At 47.4% G+C, this 14,505-nt stretch overlaps 1 protein-coding gene across 2 annotated transcripts in view; it reads left to right on the top strand.

Annotated features, from left to right (window-relative positions):
• The first annotated feature begins 73 nt into the window (after window positions 1-73).
• METTL25 (methyltransferase like 25) overlaps window positions 74-14,505 on the top strand; it is a 370,840-nt gene continuing 356,408 nt past the window's right edge. The window contains exons 1-2 of one of the 2 annotated variants that reach the window (XM_082253366.1): window positions 74-122; window positions 321-532. In XM_082253366.1, coding sequence (XP_082109492.1) covers window positions 322-532 — 211 coding nt within the window. In that variant the 5' untranslated portion in view covers window positions 74-122; window position 321. Of the gene's footprint in view, window positions 219-320; window positions 533-14,505 lie in introns of both variants that reach the window. The other variant, XM_082253365.1, reaches the window with a different exon arrangement.

The raw sequence follows: 14,505 nt of genomic DNA, 5'->3' as shown, positions 1-14,505 counted from the left end.
CCTCACTTTCCATTTCCCTTCCCTGTTTCTTTCTGCAGCAAGGAAAGGCTGGAGTCACATGGCCCGGTGACGTCACTTTCCTGCACCCAGACATGTGTTCCTCCAGACCTGTCATATAAGAGGTGATCAGTGGGTGAGATCTACTTTTCTCCACTGTCAGGGCAGTACAGGGCAATCAGACCATAGTGATGTGTATGTTATGTACAGATATTTGACATGTGAGTAGCATGTGCTTCTTACACACTAACAATTGTCACATGAAATAAAAAGTAAACCTATGCCCTCAATGCATTTTATTAATACCATTTTTTGTCCATCAGGATGTTTGCCCAGTTATCTTCTGCCAGCACAGATCAGGTGAAGGAGGCTGTGAAAAGTTTGCTGCAGTTCATAGAGCACACTGCAGGGATATCGGGGGCACATACTGTGGAGTTCTATACACAAGATGTGTGGAAGAGCCAGATTGCTGTATCACCGGAGGCTGTGTTGTCAGCTTTTAGCCAGCAGCAAGAGTTGGAGCATAGATGCAGAGGTGAGCACTATACTGTCTTCCTAATACGGTAGGAAATGTAAAAAAAAAAAAAATGTTCCCCTGCAGGTTAATGCTATAATGTGCTAGTATGCACCTCCTACTAGCACATTTTGACAGACTTACCATCCAAACAGGGTCCTTCAGCAGTGTGCTGTCACTGCTGCAGGCACATCCTTCTTCACTCTGTCGTCCTTGCCGATTTGCGTGTTCTTATCGTCATCGTGGCCTGGCCATTCAGATATCACGTGGACACGTGCGCACTCAGAGTTCCGTTCATTCAGAGAGTACTGCTTATGCACTAACAGAGTTGTATAAAGTACTCAAAACACATACTCGAGTAAAAGTACAAGTGCATGATCAAAAAGTGACTTGAGTAGAAGTGGAAGTGCTCGATCAAAAAGTGACTTGAGTAGAAGTACTAAAGTATTCAACATTTTTTGTACTTAAGTAATGCAAGCAGTTTTTTTAAAAATCTTGCTACTCAAGTACTAAAAGTAAAAGTACCAGTAGTTTTGAAAAAAAATTGCTACTCAAGTACTGAAAGTAAAAGTACAAGTACTGTGTTATGTAGTTATTAACCACTTAAGCCCCGGAAGATTTTACCCCCATTCCGACCAGGGGGTATTTTGCGATTCGGCACTGCGTGACTTTAACGGAGAATTGCGCGGTCGTGCGACGCTGTACCTAAACGAATTTGGCGTCCTTTTTTTCCCACAAACAGAGCTTTCTTTTGGCGGTATTTGATCACCTGTGCGATTTTTTGATCATGCGCTATAAACAAAAAAAGAGCGTCCATTTTGCAAAAATAGCAATATTTTTCCCTTTTTTTTATATGAAATTCCCCCCAAAAAAAAATGTAAAAATCAAAATTTTTTAAAATTTTCGGCCAATTTGTTTTATGCTACCTATGTTTGGTAAAAAAAATCGCAAAAAGCGTATTTTGATTGGTTTGCGCAAAAGTTATTGTGTTTACTAACTAAGGGAAAGATTTTTGTCATTTTTGTTGTTTTTTTTTTTAACGCGTAATGGCGGCGATCTGCGATTTTTTTTGCGGTACTGCGACATTGCGGCGGACAGATCGGACCCTTGACTGACATTTTTGACACTTTTGGGGTTACCAGTGACATTTCTACAGTAATCAGTGCTATATATATGCACTGTTACTGTAAAAATACACTGGTAGTGAAGGGGTTAACTTTATTTCAGAGGGAGGGGCTGTGTGTGTCCCTAGGGGCGTGATTCTAACTGTGATTGGCTGGGGCTTCAGCTGTATGCAGACTGATCAACGGATCTACATAGTAGATCCAGATGATCAGCTCTCATACAGCGAGGAGAATGACAGGCAGCTTGTTTACACAAGCTGCCTGACATTCTCCCTCTCCCCCGCCGATCGCAGAGTGGCCGGCGGACATCGGGTCCGCCGGTCACACGCGCGGGGGGGTCCGTGACCACTCGGGAGCGGGAGCACGCCTCCGGGGGCGCGCGCTCGCTCCCTAGACCCTCACAAGCTAGTGACGTAGCCCTACGTCACTTTGCCTGTGAGGGGCTGACCGCCGACGTAGATAGTCGTGCGGCGGTCGGCAAGTGGTTAAAGAAAGAAGTCAAAAGTTTGAACATCATATTGTTTTTTATTATTTCAAATGCAGCTTTTATTTATACATACAGTAGATTTTACTTTCGTATGCGCTGATAATACACATGTTTTCAGCTTCATGAAACCTGCCATCTACTTTTCTGGCAGTGGTAATTTTTATAATTGTAACGAGTAACTATGAAGCACAAAAAAAAATATCGGAGTAGAAGTATTGAAATCATTGAAAAAATGTAGTGAAGTAAAAGTGGAAGTAGGAGAAAAAAATTCTACTCTAGGAAAGTACAGATACCGCCTTTCGGTACTTAAGTACAGTAGTGAAGGAGTTCTACTTAGTTACTATACATCTCTGTGCACTAAATACACTATCGACTCAAGCTGCTGCCAGTATTTATTAAACAGCGCAAGTTCAAGCCATTTCAAAGGTACCTACAGGTAAGACTTTCTATAATCTTACCTGTAAGGTAAAGTCAACCTTTTGACTTTGCTACCATTTTAAAGCTGACATTTAGGCGTGGCAGTTTTTTTTTTTTTTTCATACATTGATCCAACTTAAACCAGTGTAATTATGTACAGTGGGCAAAATATTTATTTACTAAAAATGATACTCACAATAATTTGTTGTGGATAGAAATCCAGAGAGTAACCCTATGCGCTTAGGAGGCAGGTGGAAAAGTAAATACATAAAAAAATGATGCTACTTAAAAAATACCAAAATAAAGAAATTAAATTTGATGTATATGTAAAAAAACATATATATTAGAAATAACAGTAGCACAAGGATGGTGGGAACCCCTTACCACCACACAGTTGTGTATAAACCTGGTATGCAGGCCAAGACCTATGTGCACAATAAAATCATACAAAAAGGCCCTTATGGTTATTCATAGCACACACACTAGTCCATAGAGTCCATGTGTTCAAAAGTAAGCAACTGCCGACAATCTTCAGGGAGTAGTGATAATCTGTGATATTAGGAAGGACACCCCACTCTCCACCACCACTGTGCCGGGATAGTAGCTGAATGGGACACTCACCAGATGTTTATGCCCCCCACTCTCGTGGATCAGGCACACAGCTCATAGATATCAAACAGTAAAGCACCACCGGACCGTTACAGACACCCCTTCGGATAATATGGCTCCCTTGTATGCAAAGGAAAAAAGCTCAACTAGTGTGATATTGTTTTCACGTAATTTATTAATAAAAACATCCCGCACATTACACTCACTTGCGGACAAGCAGATTATCGCATAAAACCTTGTACAGTAATCGGAGTTGTGGACATCCTTCGGACGCTTGTAATGGCTCCACGCCGAGTAGCAAGTTCCTCCGAATCATCCAGTTCCTCTGCTGCATCGGTAACCAAGGACACCGTTTGGTCACGCCCCTACGCGTTTCGTCATATCCGACTTCAACTGGGGGTGTGACCAGACGGTACGGCGTACTCTTTTATAGTGGCTTAACCTGCCCTATACAAAACACAGGGCTGGGCGCACACTGCAACACTGGACACGTGCACACTCAAGAGTTCCGTTCATGCAGAGAGTACTGCTTATGCACTAAATACACTATTGGCTCAAGCTGCTGCCAGTGTTTGTTAAACAGCGCAAGTTCAAGTCATTTCAAAGGTACCGACAGATAAGACTTTCTATAATCTTACCTGTAAGGTAAAGTCAACTTTTTGACTTTGCTACCATTTTAAAGCGGACATTTAGGTGTGGCAGTTTTTTTTCATACATTGATCCAACGTAAACCAGTGTAATTATGTACAGTGAGCAAAATATTTATTTAATCCCCTGCAGATTTTGTAAGTTTGCCTATTTACAAAGAAATGAAGGGTCTATAATTTTTATCATAGGTGTCTTTTAACCACTTTACAACCGGAGGATTTTGCTGTCTTCCGTCCAGGCCACTTTTTGCGATTCGGCGCTGTGCGACTTCAACTGACAATTGCGCGGTCGTGCGACGCCGTACCCAAACGAAATTTACGTCCTTTTTTTCCCACAAACAGAGCTTTCTTTTGGTGGTATTTGATCACCTGTGCGATTTTTACTTTTTGCGCTATAAACAAAAAAAGAGCGTTTATTTTGAAAAAATAACAATATTTTTCACATTTTTTTATATGAAATTCCCCCCAAAAAAGATGTAAAAACCAATTTTTTTAAAAGTTTTTGGCCAATTTGTTTTATGCTACATATGTTTGGTAAAAAAAATCGCAATAAGCGTATTTTGATTGGTTTGCGCAAAAGTTATTGCGTTTACTAACAAAGGGAAAGATTTCTGTCATTTTTGGTGTTTTTTTTTTAACGCGTAATGGCGGCGATCTGCGATTTTTTTTGCGGGACTGCGACATTGCGGCGGACAGACCGGACCCCTGACTGACATTTTTGACACTTTTGGGGGTACCAGTGACATTACTGCAGTAATCAGTGCTATATATATGCACTGTTACTGTAAAAATGACACTGGCAGGGAAGGGGTTAATTTTATTGGAGAGGGAGGGGTTAATGTATGCCTGGTGCTTACTGACGTGTAGGGGGGGAGGTGACTATGTGATTCATGGACAGATCGGATGCCCAGCTATGCTGAACAGTCCGATCTGTCACTCCCTGTCACTATGGAGATCCGCCCGCTGTGTTTACACACAGCGGGCGGATCTCCAGACTCGATCCCCGACGATCGGGTAAGAGCAGCGGCGATCGCCGCTGCTCCTCCCCTGGCCCGACTCCCGCTGTGAATGAAAACAGCGGGAGCGAGCCTCCGGCGGCGCGCAAGCGCCGCCCAGAAGGGGGAGTGTCCAGTCACGTTAATACTACGTGGCTGGACGATAACGAACCACTCTGCCGCAGTAGTATTACTGTGAGCGGTTGCAGAGTGGTTAAATGATAGAGACAGAATATCAACCAAAAATCCAGAAAAAAAAAAACACATGATAGAAATGTTATAAGTAGAGATGCAGTTCAGTGAGTAAAATAAGTATTTCATCCCCTACCAACCAACAATAATTCTGGCTCCCACAGACTGGATACAGTATGTGCTCATGAGGTACACACATTAGATCTGTCAATTAAGGCCCCATGCACACGGGGCGTTAGAAAAAACGTACGTCAAAGTTAGTTCTGACGCCGGAAAAAGCAGCTGTAAAAACGTGCTTTCAGTAGCTTTTTCCATTGGCGTTATTGCACGTTTTGCCACGTTGCTTTTAGCAGCGTTTTTTTTTCTTCCATTCAAAATCAATGGTTCCCTATGGGAGCCTATTGATTTGAATGGAGGTCGCACCGCAACACCGCAAGTCGGATCCGACTTGCGGGGCGACTTGCGCTGTGAGAATCTTGAGGGGGAACTCCACGCCACAATGGGAAAAAAACGGCGTGGGGGTCCCCCCCAGGGTTCCAAACCAGGCCCTTCGGGTCTGTTATGGAATTTGAGGGTAGCCCCATGCCGAAAAAACGGCGTGGGGTCCCCCCCAAAATCCATACCAGACCCTTATCCGAGCATGCAGCCCGGCAGGCCAGGAAAGGGGAGGGGACGAGCGAGCGGCCCCACCCCCCCTGGACCACACCAGGCCACATGCCCTCAACATGGGGGGGTGTTGGTGCTTTGGGGCAGGGGGAGCTCTGCACCCCCCACCTCAAAGCACCTTGCCCCCATGTTGATGAGGACAAGGGCCTCATCCCCACAACCCTGGCCGGTGGTTGTGGGGGTCTGCGGCAGGGGGCTCATCGGAATCTGGAAGCCCCCTTTAACAAGGGGGCACCCCAGATCCCGGACCCCCTCCCTATGTGAATGGGTATGGGGTACACTGTACCCCTACCCATTCACCCCATAAAAGGCAGTGTATGGAAATAACGACAGGAGACGTTTTGGAAAGTTTATTAAAAATCTTCATCCGACTCTTCTTGTCTTCTCCTCTCCGGGGTCTTCTCCGGGGTCTTCTGCTCTTTTGCTGTCCGCCCTTCTTGTCTTCTCCTCTCCGGGGTCTTCTGCTCTTTTGCTGTCCCCCTCTTCTTGTGTTCTTCTCTCCGGGGTCTTCTGCTGTCCTCTCTTCTTTTCTTCTCCTCTCCGGTCTTCTGCTCTTTTGCTGTCGGCTGTCGGCTGTCTTCTTCCTCCGGTCCTCCTCCGACGACGTCTCCGCTGATTATGCCTATCTCCGGTCTCTTCAGCTTATTATATAGCCATTAGGGGCGTGGCCCCGATGACGTCATCTGGAGGCCCCCGCCCCCTCATGTCACATATGACGTCATCTGTGACATGAGGGGGCGGGGTCTCCAGATGACGTCATCGGGGCCACGCCCCTAATGGCTATATAATAAGCTGAAGAGACCGGAGATAGGCATAATCAGCGGAGACGTCGTCGGAGGAGGACCGGAGGAAGAAGACAGCCGACAGCAAAAGAGCAGAAGACCGGAGAGGAGAAGAAAAGAAGAGAGGACAGCAGAAGACCCCGGAGAGAAGAACACAAGAAGAGGGGGACAGCAAAAGAGCAGAAGACCCCGGAGAGGAGAAGACAAGAAGGGCGGACAGCAAAAGAGCAGAAGACCCCGGAGAAGACCCCGGAGAGGAGAAGACAAGAAGAGTCGGATGAAGATTTTTAATAAACTTTCCAAAACGTCTCCTGTCGTTATTTCCATACACTGCCTTTTATGGGGTGAATGGGTAGGGGTACAGTGTACCCCATACCCATTCACATAGGGAGGGGGTCCGGGATCTGGGGTGCCCCCTTGTTAAAGGGGGCTTCCAGATTCCGATGAGCCCCCTGCCGCAGACCCCCACAACCACCGGCCAGGGTTGTGGGGATGAGGCCCTTGTCCTCATCAACATGGGGGCAAGGTGCTTTGAGGTGGGGGGTGCAGAGCTCCCCCTGCCCCAAAGCACCAACACCCCTCCATGTTGAGGGCATGTGGCCTGGTGTGGTCCAGGGGGGGTGGGGCCGCTCGCTCGTCCCCTCCCCTTTCCTGGCCTGCCGGGCTGCATGCTCGGATAAGGGTCTGGTATGGATTTTGGGGGGGACCCCACGCCGTTTTTTCGGCATGGGGCTACCCTCAAATTCCATAACAGACCCGAAGGGCCTGGTTTGGAACCCTGGGGGGGACCCCCACGCCGTTTTTTTCCCATTGTGGCGTGGAGTTCCCCCTCAAGATTCCCACAGCGCAAGTCACCCCGCAAGTCGGATCCGACTTGCGGTGTTGCGGTGCGACCTCCATTCAAATCAATAGGCTCCCATAGGGAACCATTGATTTTGAATGGAAGAAAAAAAAACGTATAACGTGGCTTAACGCACGTTAAGCAACGTTATAGCAAAGTTATTCAGCTTTTAGCAGCGTCAGGCATTTTTAACGCTGTAACGCTGGTCCTCAGAACGCGCAGGTGGTGGGTTCTTGTTGCAGCCTAAAAACGCCTAAGCCACTTACAGCTCAAAAACGTCTGAGTGTGCATGAGGCCATAGAATAACATGGAGGGGCGTTTTTAGGCTGCAAAAAGAAAACGCCTGACGCTGCTTACAGCAGCGTTAAAAACGTCCCGTGTGCATGGGGCCTTAAAGTAATTGACTTGTTTATTTTTCATATATATATATATATAAACAATTATGTTATACATACCTGCTCTATGCAGTTGGTTTTCCACAGAGCAGCCTGGATCCTCCTCTTCTCAGGTCCGCCGCTGTCGTTCCTTGCCCCTCCTTTCTATTCAGAGAAGGATTGGGAGAAAGTGCTGTGGTCAGATGAGACCAAAATTGAGGTCTTTGGCATTAGCTCGACTCACCGTGTTTGGAGGAAGAAAATGCTGACTATGACCCTAAGAACACCATCCCTGCAGTCAGGCACGGAGGTGGAAGCAGCCTGCTTTGTGGCTGTTTCTCTGCTAAAGGTACAGGTTTACTTTACCGCATTGAGGGGCCATGTATTGTAAAAGCTTGGATGAGAACCTTCTTCCCTTGGCCAGAATGCTGAAGATGGGTCTTCCAGCATGATGATGACCCAAAATATACCACCAAGGCAACAAAGGAGTGGCTCAAGAAGAAGCACATTAAGGTAATGGAGTGGTCTAGCCATTCTCCAGACCTTAAAGTAGAACTATAAGCAAACCTTTTTTTTTTTCCATTTTGGATAGAGTAAGGAAGGGTTCGAACCCCTGTCAGTTTATTTTTTGCCAGCTAAGTCCTATTGGGGAGATTTCCCCTCACCTCCTGTCCAATAGCCAAAACAGGAAGTGAGAGGAAATTCATGCAAATTAGGAGAATCCCTTGGGGACTTCCAGGTCCTCAGAACTAGTGTCCCCATTGGAAGTTTTCCCCTCTATTACTTTACTGGGGACAACCCAAAAATTCAGATTTTACTTTCACTTTCAATGCTAATATTAAACAGTAGGGATTCACCGAAATTAAAATTCCGGACCGAGACCGAAACCGAAAATGCAGAATGCCCTTGGCCGAAAACCGAAATTACTTTCTCTTACGTCCTCCGACAGTCGCCGCCTCTTCATATTCGTCACAATGGGGGTATTAGACTTTGCTCCGAAGGAGTAGCTAGGCAACAGAATATGTTAACATTAAAGCTTTTAACATATCCCACCCTCAAGGGGTGGTCCCCTCAGTCAATACCCTCCTACTTCCTGCAACCATATCTCAGTTTCAATGTCTAGCTTGTCAGGAGTGGCTGGCTCTCTCTGTGCTGGGGCTTTGTGCCCCAGACTCTTTCTTCTTTTTTTGATTTTTTGTTTGAGTTTTCTCTCTACCTTTGCTTAGCTGTTCTTTTTATCAGCATTAGTTAGTTCTTCTGATGAAGAGGATCATGCGGGCTGGGTCTCGGGCTGATCCCCCTGGTCGCAGGTCGTGGGTCATGTATCTATGTGGGGACCTGTCTGTCTGGGGGGGGTGTCAGTCTGGGACTGTGTAACCTGCCTCTGTTCTCACTGTTTGTCTCCCTATCACTCGGCTGCATGCTGTGGGCTGCAAGGGGGGGGGGGGGGGGGGAGCTGTGTGACACTATGTGTGTCAGCTTTGTCAGTGTGAGAAGCTGTGTGCTGTTGTGGGGCATGTTTTGTGGCATGTTTGGGCACTATACAGCGATCGCTGCGGCGATCTACCATGTTTTTTTATATATGGCTAAAATGTGTGCATTACTGTACTGTGGAGCGGCGGTTTCGGCGCCAAACGGCGCCATTTTGCCTACACTGGCTCCCGCCGCATGTTCTACATGCATGGCGGCCATTTTCTTGTAGCCTCCCATAGGCTTTAATAGAGCGCCCTGGTCGCATCACTTCCTCTTCTCCTGGGTACACCTCTTCTCCTGGGTACATTATACACCAGTATAATGTGTTAATTAACACTGGTTGCACTGATACTGGTTGCACTAATGCAGCACAAAGGGGTTAATTAACTGCCACTGGTCGGTCACTAATGCATCAGTGACCAGCAGTTGCAATACCTTAACACCCTCATGCTGCAAAATACAAATACCATTGGTAACCTTGCCTCAGCCCCCCCCCCCCCCCGCCTCAGCCCCCCACCTGCCTCAGCACCCCTCCCCACCCCAATGATACAATCTCCTTTCTTGTCGGCACCTCCATGTGACAGGCAAACTCTCAGCTACTCCTGTGTCCTTCCTTTCAAAAGTCCCTCTGGCCGGCGGCCTGCCTCCCGGTGATGTCACTACTACTACTATGATGTGCATGAATGAACTAACACACCGGGCAGGCGGGCGAGCGGCTGCTGATAGCTATAATTAAGCGAGCCCTTTACTTCCCTGTCAGCGGAGATACCCGCCTGATAGGGAAGTGAAGGGCTCACATAGTTATAGCTATTAGCGGCCGCCCACCCGCCCGCCCAGTGTGTTAGTTCATTCATGCACATCATAGTAGTAGAAGTAGTGACGTCACCGGGAGGCGGGCCGCCGGCCAGAGGCGGGTCTTTTGAAACCTGAGCTGCGCACACGTCGGCCATCAATAATATCGGCATCTTAATAAGAATAAGCCCATTTTCGGCCGAAAATCTTGGTTGCCGAAATTATGGTGCACCCCTATTAAAGCGGTAGTATCCCGCTTTTTGACACTTTTACCTACAGGTAAGCCTATAATAAGGCTTACCTGTAGGTACAAATAATATCTCCTAAACCGGCATGGTTTAGGAGATATTTACAGTGCATGCAGCCGCTCGCGCGAGCGCTCTGAAGGTCCGGGGGACCTTCAATTATCTTGCCGGGAGCTTGCCGGAAAAATCACTCCCGCGCGCATGCGCGGGAGTGACGTCATCGTGGCTCCGGCCAATCATCGCGCCGGAGCCGTCTCTTCCGGCCAATCACCGCGCCGGAGCCGCCGAACCCGGAAGAGACGGCGAGGGATCATGGCAGCGCCCGCAGCGATGTCCGGGGGTCCGTGTCGGGGCTTCGTTCTAAGGTAAGTTACACATAATGGGCTAGTATGCGATGCATACTAGCCCATTATGCCTTTGTCTTGCAGGTTTTTTTTTTTTTTTGTTTCTAGGGTTTACAACCGCTTTAAACAGGATAAATAGAGTGGGTGAATCTCCCTGTGAGGGGCACAGACAGCAATACAAACAAACAGGGGGTCATAATCTCCCTCCACTATACAAAACTAAAAAAAAAAAAAATAAAGTTGTGCCTTCAGTTGTACTTTATTCCTATAGAAAAGTTATGGAGGGAGCTGAAACTTTGTTGCCAAGTGACAGCCAAGAAACCTTAAGGATTTAGAGAAGATCTGTAAAGAAGAGTGAACCAAAATCCCTTCTGAGATGTGTGCAAACCTGGTCACTGCAAGAAAGGTTTTACCTCTGTGCTTGCCAACAAGGGTTTCTCTATCAAGTACTAAGTCATGTTTTGCTTGGGGATCAAATGCTCATTTTACTTACTCATTGCAACTCGATTTAGAACATTTGTATCATGTGTTTTTTCTGCATTTTCAGTTGGTATTCCGTCTCTATCATTTAACCACTTCAATTCAGGTCACTTTCACCCCCTTCCTGCCCAGACCAATTTTCAACTTTCAGCGCTGTCACAGTTTGAATGACAATTGTGCGTTAATGCTACACTGTACCCATATAACGTTTTTATCATTTTTTTCCCACAAATACAAGGTGATATTTGATCACCACTGGATTTTTTATTTTTTGCTTAACAAATTTGAAAAAGACTGAAATTTCTTGAGGAAAAAAAAAGTTTTTCTTTTATTTTTGTTATAAAATTTTATAAATAAGTAAGTTTTCTCCTTCATGGGCACTGATGAGGAGGCACTAATATGCAGCACTGATAGGTGACACTGATAGGCAGCAATAATGGGCACTGATAGGCTGCACTGATGGGCACACTGATGAGGAGGCACTGATTGGCATCTGTGATGGGCACTGACAGGCATGATGGGCATTGATTGGCGTCAGATGGGCACTGATTGACATCTGATGGGCACTAATTGGCATCTAGGAAGGGCCCCCCTGGTGGTGGCTGCGCTGATAATCAATGCGCTGATTATCAGCGCAGACCTCCTCTCCCAGAAAAGCAGCTGATTGGCTCTCCTCTATTCACACCTTCTCAGCGCAAACTGATGAAAGCCGATTACCGGCACTTCTTGGTCATTGCTGTGATCGCCTGTATTTGGTCACAGCTGATCACGTGGTAAAGAGCCTACGAAGCGACACACCGCACCACTGATTGCTGCTCTGCGTGCCTTATCCTGCCGGACGTCATATGACGTCCAGTCAGAATAACTGATCCCCTGCCCGGGCCATCATTATGCTATAGGCCGGATGAGAAGGGGTTAAAATACACCTATGATACTATGATAAAAATGATAGACCCTTCATTTCTTTGTAAGTGGGCAAACCTACAAAATCTGAAGAGGTAAGGGCCCATTTCACACTTGAGCGACTTGTCCTGTGATTTGGAACTGCAAAGCCCCATGACAAGCCGTACTCCATGATTTCCAATGAGTACTGTTCATATCTGTACGACTTCAAAGTAGTCCCTGCACTACTTTATGCCGATTTTAATGCGTTTTGAGATGCAAAAACATAGGAATTGCTTCAAGTCCAGTCAAAATCGCATCAAAATCACAGTAAAATTGTGCGACTTTTAGGTTGCACTATTGTGAAAGGGGCCTAAGTTCTATCAACTTCTCTACCTCATTTAACCACTTGCCAGCTGTGCTATAGCTGACAGACATCTACAGCATGGTCGTCCAGTTCTGGGAGGGCGTCAATAGAACTCCGCACCTTCCTGCCTCTTGCTGCGCACATCAGACGCTCTCTGTGACCATTGTGTCCTTCGGACTCTGCTGATCATAGATCGGGGTAAAGGGCCGAGATCACCATAGCCCTTTAACATGTGATCAGCTGGGTCCAATCACATGTAAACAGACTTGCTGGTAATCGGCAGTCCTTTCCTTCCACACTGTTTCTGTGGGAGGAAAGGAAAGCCATTAACCGGCAAGCCTGTCAGCACATCATTGGCACTGAACATCAGTGCCCAGATTATCTATGCAGCCTATCAGTGCAGCCTCATCAGCACACATCTTTGAAGAAGAAAAGAAAAATTCTTTATTTGCAAAATTTTATAACAGATACTTAGAAAAACTTTTTTTTTTTTTTTCTTTCAACATTTTTGGTCTTTTTTCTATTATTAAATAAAAACCTAGTGGTGATTAAATAATACCAAAAAAAAAAAAAAAGCTCTATTTGTGTTAAAAAAAGAAAAAAAGATAAAAATCTTGTTTGGTTAGGCTCCATGTACACGGGACGTTAGAAAAAACGTGCTGCAAAGCCAGTTCTGACGCCGGGAAAAAGCAGCTGTTAAACGTGCTTTCAGTAGCTTTTTCCATTGGCGTTATTGCACATTTGGCCATGTTGCTTTTAGCAGCGTTTTTTCTGCCTCCATTCAAAATCAATGGTTCCCTATGGGAGCCTATTGATTTGAATGGAAGTCGCACCGCAAGTCGGATCAGGATGATGCGACTTGCGCTGTGAGAATCTTAAGGGGAAACTCCACACCAAAAATGGGAAAAAAACGGCGTGGGGGTCCCCCCAGGTTCCAAACCAGGCCCTTCGGTCCGATATGGAATTTGAGGGTAGCCTCACGCCGAAAAAACAGCGTGGGGTCCCCCCCATAATCCATACCAGACCCTTATCCGAGCATGCAGCCCGGTAGGGCAGGAAGGGGGAGGGGACGAGCGAGCAGCCCCACCCCCTCCTGGACCATACCAGGCCACATGCCCTCAACATGGGGGTGTGTTGGTGCTTTGGGGCAGGGGGAGCTCTGCACCCCCCACCTCAAAGCACCTTGCCCCCATGTTGATGAGGACAAGGGCCTCATCCCCACAACCCTGGCCGGTGGTTGTGGGGGTCTGCGGGCAGGGGGCTCATCGGAATCTGGAAGCCCCCTTTAACAAGGGGGCCCCCCAGATCTGGACCCCCTCCCTATGTGAATGGGCATGGGGTACACTGTACCCCTACCCATTCACCCCATAAAAGGCAATGTATGTAAATAACGACAGGAGACGTTTTGGAAACTTTATTAAACATCTTCATCCGGTCTTTTCCTGCTCTGGTCTTCTCCCTCTCTGGTCTTCTGCTCTTTTGCTGTCCGCTCTTCTGCTGTCCAATCTTCTGCTCTTTTGCCTCCTTTGGTCTTCTTCTTCTTCCTCTGGTCCTCCTCCGACGATGTCTCCGGTGATTATGCCGGTCTCCGGCCTCTGCAGCTTGTTATATAGCCATTGTGGGCGTGGCCCCCGATGACGTCATCGGTAGGCCCGCCCCCCGTGTCACAGATGACGTCATCAGGGGGCCACGCCCACAATGGCTATATAACAAGCTGCAGAGACCGGAGACCAGCATAATCACCGGAGACATCGTCGGAGGAGGACCGGAGGAAGAAGAAGAGAAGAGCCGAGGGCAAAAGAGCAGAAGAGCGGACAGCAAAAGAGCAGAAGAGCAGACAGCAAAAGAGCAGAAGACCAGGAGAGGGAGAAGACCAGAGCAGAGAAGAAAAGGTGAAGATTTTTAATAAATTTTCCAAAACGTCTCCTGTCATTATTTACATACACTACCTTTTATGGGGTGAATGGGTAGGGGTACAGTGTACCCCCATACCCATTCACATAGGGAGGGGGTCCGGGATCTGGGGGGCTTCCAGATTCCGATGAGCTCCCTGCCCGCAGACCCCCCACAACCACCGGCCAGGGTTGTGGGGATGAGGTCCTTGTCCTCATCAACATGGGGGCAAGGTGCTTTGAGGTGGGGGGTGCAGAGCTCCCCCTGCCCCAAAGCACCAACACACCCCCATGTTGAGGGCATGTGGCCTGGTATGGTCCAGGGGGAGGTGGGGCCGCTCGCTCGTCCCCTCCCCCTTCCTGCCCTACCGGGCTGCATGCTCGG

This window comes from Pelophylax lessonae (assembly GCF_965119305.1).
Source record: "Pelophylax lessonae genome assembly, chromosome: 4".
Lineage (NCBI taxonomy): Eukaryota > Metazoa > Chordata > Amphibia > Anura > Ranidae > Pelophylax > Pelophylax lessonae.
This window is presented reverse-complemented; position numbering and strand designations above follow the sequence as displayed.